Below are 8,720 nucleotides of genomic sequence, written 5' to 3'. Positions count from 1 at the left end.
CTCTTCCAAACTTCAATCGATTTCATTGGATCACAATCACTTCCCTCATTTCCTTTAATGACAGTTTAATCTAAAGTTTCATCAATCGACTGCTATACACCATCAATCAACTACGCTTACTTTATGTGAATTTCATGACCATTTCCTTCATTTCATTCAATGAGCTTCATCCCAATCGACAACAATCAACTAGTCAACAAAAAACATGATTCTGTTAGCTTTTGATTTAGCTTCCCAGTTGGCTTAGTCATCATTTGACTGAAGGACTCCTTTAGTTAACTAATATATTGACTACCATTCATCTAATGGCCCTAACTTAAGATTTATCCACACTCGATCACATTTTCACTCAACTCTTAGTTCACCATATAGTGTCTTCCATCACGAGGCATTCTCTCCTCAAGCTTCTTGTCCTTGAATACTTTAAGTCTTTGGCTCTTTTCTTATGTCATCCATCTCACTTCGCTTAAGTGGTGCACTTCCCAAACACAACCACATTATGATGGTTCTCATGCTGCAATCCCTTGAGTATATCATATCACCCTTCTTCGTTCTACATGAAACTTAAGCTATTGGGTAAGCACAACCTTGGCTACATTAAGTCGTCCCAACATTGTATCCACTGAGTCCCGACACACATCAAATTACAAGGTAAGAGCTAACTTAAACATTTTATCCGAACATCAAAACTCATGATTGCACCAGGCTGCTTTGGAACATGGTTGATCATAGGTAAACAACATCTAAACATGCTTATTAACATTTCAACACACCATGTATCAGTAAATCCGGAGATCAATCATACAACGACCATACAAGACAACACAAACAAAGCTTGCTATGGAATAGAATGAAGCCATAAAAACAAGGCAAATATAATTGAAGTGGCAAGAGGAAGTACCACCTGATCCACAATAAACTGAGTACCAATTTCAGAATAGAGAGATCTAACATCACCAATGAAAGAATATAGAGTTTCTACTGGAACGATGATTGTTTCCATCCCCCAAATTCTTCCTCCCCAAACTCCATAGATCGATTTTCCTGCAGTTGAGAAGTATAGATGAATGATAAATCTGAGTCAGTTAAGCTAAAATGTTTTGCTTTTGATCAATACAAGGAATTATCTATTTAGGATTTTTTTTTACAAATATTTCAGATGAGGAGAATTGAGCATCCACATCATTTGGGCTATATCAAGAACTAAATTATACCTAAAAGTTTTGCAATTTTCAGTCATTTGTTTGCTTTGTTTTATTTTATTTTGGCAAACCTATCATCATCATCAAGCATGTTTGTAAACCACTAAATTCGGTTCGAAGCCCATGTGAAAAGGATTAAGGATTACATTAAGCCTGCACAATAGGACAAAAATAACTTGATGATGATGATCAAGCCATATATGTTCATTGAGTTCTATGTAAAATTATATCATTAGTAAAATTCAAATCAATTAAATAATTTTTATTAACTAAACAAAAAATGTTATCGTCTTCCTCTGTCCATACACCTTCTACTCTAATCCATTCAACTCATTTAATTATATAATGTGCAAGTCGCCTTTATATATGTTTTGACAAAGTCTCATTTTATGGAGCTAAACCTATTTTGTATTCTGTAATCTCTCCGACAATTTATATATTGACAAAATGAATCCAGTTTTCAATTTCAATTCACTTTACTCCCACATGTTAGGCCTAAAGTTCTTACACTTTGCTCACTCTAGTCCTCCAAGAGATCCCGAAAGGCATTGAAAGTGAGGGAAAAGTGAGCATTGATCACAAACAATGGCAAAAGTTAAAGTGAGCAGGAACTCTGACTCTCTGGCATCAGCTATACATGAGAGGATTAATCAAATGAACAAAATGAAACTTGGAACAAAATTATGCCCTTCTACTTCAAGTGATGGCATCTGCATATTTGACAGGTTTTATGTTCGACAAAATAACTGCACAGGAAATGAAGTTGGCAGGGTTTGAAATTTATTACCGATGGGGTGAAAGTGAGCCCGACTTTGATTTGTCCACAAAACTCCTGATCTTTGACCACATTGTAAATGGTCGGTGGGATACTTCCTTCGACAAAAACTGGATCCAAGGCAATCCTGGAAAATCACTCAAGAGAAACAAAGGAAACTGAATGAATGACAACTCGTCTGGTTATATAAACAGAAAGAACTTATATGGTTCTATAATAAATCATTCCAACCTACTAATAATCATTGAAAATTGTCATAGTTTTAAAGCACTCTTACAAACTAGAAATTACATACGATAAAGAAGGCTCACTTTGCTTCTCCTACAAAATCATCACTTGAAAAAGTATCCTTGTCAAAAAGCTTAATGGTAAGGTTTGTGACACTGTCTGAAATAGTAAAACTAAATGTCTCATTCCATTCAGGTTCACTTCCGGCACCTGTATCCATGATTGGATTCCCAATATTAGTAGAAGAAAATATGAAATGCTAAGAATCAAATTCTGCATAGTTTAGAGATTCATTCAGATTTCACTTGCATGATTTTTAGGTAATGCACTGTAGCACCCAATGCAGTTGTTTTACTGCTCCAACCATATTCCATCACAAAACTACCCATTTCCATATCATGCAGGAGTGTACTGGATAACTAACTTATGAGATCTATGTAACACTTGACCCGAGTGCGAATACTACAATTCCTTGCATCCTACTCAATAGAGCATTCAACATCTAGAGTCCCTAATTAACCTTTGGAGCAGGTATATAATGACCAAAAAGGCTCTGGTCATTTAGAGTACAAAAGGACTATTTAATCCTTTCTCTTTTTTCCCTATCTTATTCTAACACTCCTTGCTAAAACTTATCTCCTTTATGGTCTTTAAAATTGTACAAACTTCGTCTATGTCAAAGCCATCTTGCATTTGGCATACAAGGGAGGACCATTCCTCAAGGGAAAACAACCTTTATCCATGCAAAGTCATGATTTTCAGTAAGCACCTTAGAGATAGGCCTCAACAACGGGACAATTCTCACACTACATGATAAATAAGGTAGGCATGTGCATGTTGAGGGTGCTCCATGGGATGACCAGAGGAGTGGACCAGTTGAATAAATTCTACATTAGCTTGGTTGACACAACCTAACCTAGCAAGGAGAACAAGTATACAGATCACAAGAACTCAGTTAAATATAAATTCCTTCTAGGACAGAAAGAAATTCATTTATGATACTTCTCATTCCTACTAATTAAATCCTAAACCACCCCTGGTCAATCTATTGCCTGTTACTAGATAATAGTAGGTGCATGAATCTTCACACCATGGTGATAGATCTTTCTACTTCATTTGTGTTAAGATGATTAGGCAACCCCATGCACCAATTCATATTTATTCATATTCCACTTGTAAAAGAAACAGAAACCAAAAATAAAGCATTCAGCAGATGGGTCATGGGACTCATGCTTGCTCCTTAATAGTTGAATTGTTTTCCTATAACTGATGAACAAAAATATAATGTTGTCCAGTATAATTTGGGGTATCAAAAGAATTAAAATATTCGAAAAGTTAATGGCATGGTCTCATTTAAGAACGCGAGATTCATTTTTAAGAAAATTGGCATGTACAGACCAAATCAAATTCTATTTAGTAGCTGGCACAAGGATTAAAAATTAGATGATGTTGCATAGACCCAACAACAAGCTGGGTCTGAACCAAACCTGACTTAGACCCAATCGGAACCTTAATAACACATATGTTACCCATTGACTTGGGTTGACAGACCATATCTGGCCCATCTTTAGACAGATTTATTACAGTTTCAACAAAAAAAAACCATGAATCGGTGGTTCCAACTGTTGAACCCATCAATTTTACTTTTTATTATGATCTGGATTATTTGACCTTTTTTTGTTAAAAGCTACGAATATTATTTCCTAAATTTATAAATACACTAGTTCATTTTATTTTTTTTTACATGGACTCCTGTACTCTCATTCTCAATTTTCAAATCTCAATCATTTTCACCTTCAATTCTAATGGAAGAATCAACATTATCTCGCAAGGGCAAGGAGAAGGTTAAAGGTTGAGATTTTTCAAACTCGAACCATATTTCAAACCGTAACTAGCAATTCAAAGATTTTCCAAATTTTACAGTGTTGGAGTTGTTGGTCCTGTGATCAATCATTTAAAAAATGATTAGGATGGGGTTTTGTAAGTTTTTTTTCGTCAGCTTTCTGATGCAACTTTCACATTTTCCCTTTTTGTGTTGTTATAGTGCTAATAGTCACAAGATAAACTCAAGATTTCTAACTCATGAACATTATATTTATAGCATCTGTTATTGTTATAAACCTAGGAAATAATATAAATAGGATCTACTTGTAATTTTTATTATAAAAAGGACAGCCCGATGCACGAAGTTTCTGCCAATACAGGCCTAAAGAAGGGTCTATTGTATGCAGACTTATCCTGCATTGTAAGAGGTTATTTTCGTGACTCGAACTCATGACCTCTAGATCACACGGCAACTTGACCATCACGCCAAGGCTCCCCTTCTACTTGTAATTTTTATATACTAAAAAAATAATGTACATAGGCAAAGGGCACTAGGTAAGGTAATTGACTTCTTATTTTGTTATTATCTCATAAATCGCATGTTTCTCTCCAATTTTTACTATTCTATTTCCACTTGATTCCATGTATTGTCTTTTAAGGTATTTGTGCTTGTTTTGTCCCCACTATCTCCCAACAAAAATATACAATCACCCAAAGCGGCTATGTATATCTTGCTTGGTTATTCTTAGTTACGAAAGGGAATTAGTGCTACTCTTTTAAGTTATGTGCATTTATCTATGTTGGTGTCGCCTTTTTATACTCATCATGTACTTTTTGAGGTTGTGACTAAGGTGCTTCTAGATTCTATACCTTTGTTTATTTATTACCTTCTCCTATAGAATAGCCAACGCTAAAGCCTCCATTATTGAAGACCTCCAATAGATGACCATGAGACTCAATAGATGACCACAACACTCCATTGCTCACTGAGCACAAGCACAACTATTATAGGACTAGACAACTATTATTATGAAAATGCAAGGTTTAAAATTTCGAGCCGTGCTGAGGTTTCAATCCTGGCCAGGAACGATACGGTTTTAGTCCCGAACCGAAACGATACGAGTTTGGTATCGTATCGTGTCGTGCCGATATAGTTTCGGTATTTTTTAAATATAAAATATATTAATTAAAAATAAAAAAATTTAATCTAAATATTTAAAAATAAAAAATAATTATATATATATATATATATATATATATATATCAAATTAATGGGATAATTTTATTAGGCTTTAATTAAACTTATTTAAATTATCTCAATCATAATTAGGAGTTGATTAAAACTATTAACCTAAGTTATTTATTAAAAATTCGTTGCCTGTTCTATTTTGTCGCCTGCTCGACGTCGTTCCGTGCGACCGTGGGCCCGTGCGGTCAGAACGACGCTTCCAGAGGCGTCACCGGGCTCGGGTGACACCTTTGGAGGCATCGGCGGGCTTGGGCAATGCTTCCGAAGCGACGTCACCAATCCCGCGCGATACCTCCGGATGGTGTTCTGGCCAAAACCACTTGTGTCGGTGGCGGCCTGCTAACGGAATGAGATGTTTCACCCATATCGGGCAAAATGGGTCGAGATTTTAATTCATGGTTGAATATTTGACTGTTGGTGAAAGGATATACTCAGGTATGGGATGGATTAACTAGACATCTTTTCACCAATGGCAAAAGTTGTTTCAATCCAACTATTTCTTCCTTGGCAACTTTAGTCATAGGACCCCTTTCTTAGGATATCAAGAATGTTTTCTTCCATGGTGATCAAATGGAAGAAGTATAGAAGGGGCAACCTCCAAGACTTGTTTCTTAGGGGGAGACTGGTTTGATTTATAATAATAGTAAAAACCTATAATAAAGGATGTAACTATTCACTATCATGGCAGAAAATAGAAGTAATCGGTGAAACAAATCACCATACAAGCTTAGCTAAGAAGCTATAAATGGTTGCTACAAAAGTAGAATAATCTAGCAAGGTGAGAAAGGCACAAATCTCAAGGTTGGTATTTAAGTTGTACTCTCCAATGCAAAAGATTGCACCATCTCTAAAGAGAATTAGTAGGCAATGTTGCCTCATTCAATGTTTTCACATTATGGTAACTAAATAGTGAGGAACAAGTCATGGATGAAGGTGTTTACAATCCTTCTTTCACGATGGTGAGCAAGAGAGCTTTGTACTTCCATAATGTTAGATTTTCATGATATCTTTGACCTAGTTGAGGGAGGGTGTTATAATGGGCTGTGCACAACCTGCTAGGTCTTCTCATGTCAACTCATGCCATGCCCAACCTAAAATAAGGTAACTGAGGCAATGTAATTCTCAGTTATTACATTAATCAATAATAATAATAATAATATATAGGTAGAGAGGACCACCTTCGCTAATTAACTATAATCATCCATTTTGTAATTAATTTAGAGGTGGAATAGATACATCATCTTTTCCTCAAAAATTGTAACTTTTTCAACCAATTCTAGATAGGCCTAACCACCCAAGAACAGCTTGCAAATATGAAATATGTTCCTCAATTGGTGTAATTATGATATATTAACAAAACATACACTTGGAGTACAAACTCTTTTATGATGAAACTATGAGGACAAGCAATGAAATCTTGCAGAATATAGGAGAAAGTAATAATATGGCAGGATGAAAATGCACCTGAGGCAGTACTGCTTTTCTGTTCCTGATTACGACAAATAAGGATAGCATAAGGATCCATTTTGCCTGCTCATCAGTTATAAATGTCATTCAATAGACACTAATGATATGACAAACTTGCAGATATGTGTACATATAATTGCAGATACGTATTTAATATTTGTGAATGCATCAAGCAATTGAGGATGGCAAGCATGAAACTGAAAGTTGAAATATGCAATCTAGGCATATAAGTCGATCTGGGTGAAATGTCTACAAGTAGAAAATTTGTATTTTTATCTACAAATTTCTACAAATCTCATTAGCCCGCAAAAAAATAAAACTTTATTAGACACCATGAATTGTTGAGTTCGAGAGACATTACATTCGAGGGCTAACAGAAACCAACCCTTAGGAAAATATGATCTAGATCTAAGTGCATGAAAATAAATGTAACCTCCGTATGCTCCGCATGAATTTAGAATGAGATAATTCAAATTAAAAGTTCACATTGTCATAATTGACTAAAAATTTGTGGCATGTGCTTTGACTACTACACAAGAAAAAACAGGGAACTAACCTCCAACCTTAGCAAAAATATGAAGAAAGATTTGGAATGTTTTCAGATCTTAAAATAAGATCCTTGCAATTACCAGAGGCATTGGAATCGCGAAGGCTACAATTCATCTGCAATTCCAAGGTACAAGATTTGGCCCCGAAAAACGGCAGGCTCCTTTGAAGAGCAAAATCGCTTTGAAACAGAAAGCTTATCTAAATGGTCGTAATGTATAATCTCATTCGTAAGAACAAAGGGGATCTCTAATACAAGAAACACAGCGAAGGAACCCGATGATTTAGTGCTTCGATGAGCGTCATTAGCAATTCTAAATTATAATCTTCTTTATAAGAACTTATGAAGTTTAACACAGCGGTGGCAATCTTTTGGAGATCTCACCGGATAGATAATATCCAGCACGAATCGCGCTAGAAGACATAACATTTCACTTCATATCGTTGAATAATCCCGATTTGGCAGATCAAGCAAAAGCAAAGAAAGGGATCGGAAGAAGGGCGTTGCGTGATATCGAAGGCGATCCAGGTGAAACACGAAAACCTACCAAAGAAATCGGTGTCATGGAGGCCCTTGGCGCTGACCAGCAGCACATGAAGCGTCCCACGAGCCATTCTCGATCGCCGCGGATCCCCGGATTTGCAACTACTGTTTCGTCTGTTTGTAGGTGATAGGAACCTGTGCGTTAGGAGACTAGAGAAGAGGGTGAAAGAGGAGATAAACGATCACTTTGAAGATCCACCTCCATTAATTAATCAAATTAATTTGATTAGTCAAAATTGAATCACCTATTGTAATATCTTTTCAATCACCTATTTTGTTCCCAGGGCAATGGTGCAACGGTAGGACATCCGAATTGTGACCCAGGGACCCGCAGTTCGATCCCCAGCTATGGCGTATTTGTAAGAATTTTCTTCCAAATGGGAAACGCAATCAAAGGATGCTGAACATCTGGATTGACCGCCATATGCGTTGCTCGATTTACCCTGATGGTCGGTGGAAAACTTCCGTAGGACTGGACCGGCCACCCACAGAGATTGAGTCCATGAGACTGACTGGGATTTATCATTTTTTTTCAATCACCTATTTTAATATTTTTAAAAGAGTAAAGAATAATACATTTAATTATTTATTTTAAAATAAGAAATTAATAATAAAGTTAGAGTAAAAAATTAAGATGACATCATATTTTTAATTTAAAAAAAAGATGAAAATCTCTTTTTCAATTAAAATTAAATGCACTCTCAACACCAACTACTTAAAATACTCTTACTTAGATTATATATTCATTTGAAATGTAATAGATGTCATGGAGAATTAATGATTCTGTTGTACAAGCTAGTTACTACACGTTGTAGCAGCTATCTGCTAGCTTCTACATGAACAATCATAATTAAATTATATTCATTTGAAATGTAGTGGATGTCA

The 8,720-nt window shown here is 35.7% G+C and overlaps 1 protein-coding gene across 1 annotated transcript; it reads right to left on the bottom strand.

Annotated features, from left to right (window-relative positions):
• Window positions 1-848: 848 nt before the first annotated feature.
• LOC141812618 (elicitor-responsive protein 3-like) lies at window positions 849-7,992 on the bottom strand. Its single transcript, XM_074700632.1, has 5 exons — window positions 7,840-7,992; window positions 6,743-6,808; window positions 2,289-2,415; window positions 1,990-2,104; window positions 849-1,044 (listed from the first exon to the last, which is right to left on the bottom strand). The coding sequence occupies exons 1-5, from the start codon at window positions 7,904-7,906 to the stop codon at window positions 979-981; spliced, it is 441 nt and encodes a 146-aa protein (XP_074556733.1). The 5' UTR covers window positions 7,907-7,992; the 3' UTR covers window positions 849-978.
• Between the last annotated feature and the right edge of the window lie 728 nt (window positions 7,993-8,720).

The sequence above is a fragment of the Curcuma longa genome, chromosome 19, assembly GCF_044706935.1.
Source record: "Curcuma longa cultivar G26 ecotype Majalengka, Jawa Barat chromosome 19, ITB_CL_G26_1.1, whole genome shotgun sequence".
Classification (NCBI taxonomy): Eukaryota; Viridiplantae; Streptophyta; class Magnoliopsida; order Zingiberales; family Zingiberaceae; genus Curcuma; species Curcuma longa.
Note: the sequence above shows the minus strand (reverse complement) of the source record. Positions and strands in the feature narration are given on the sequence as shown.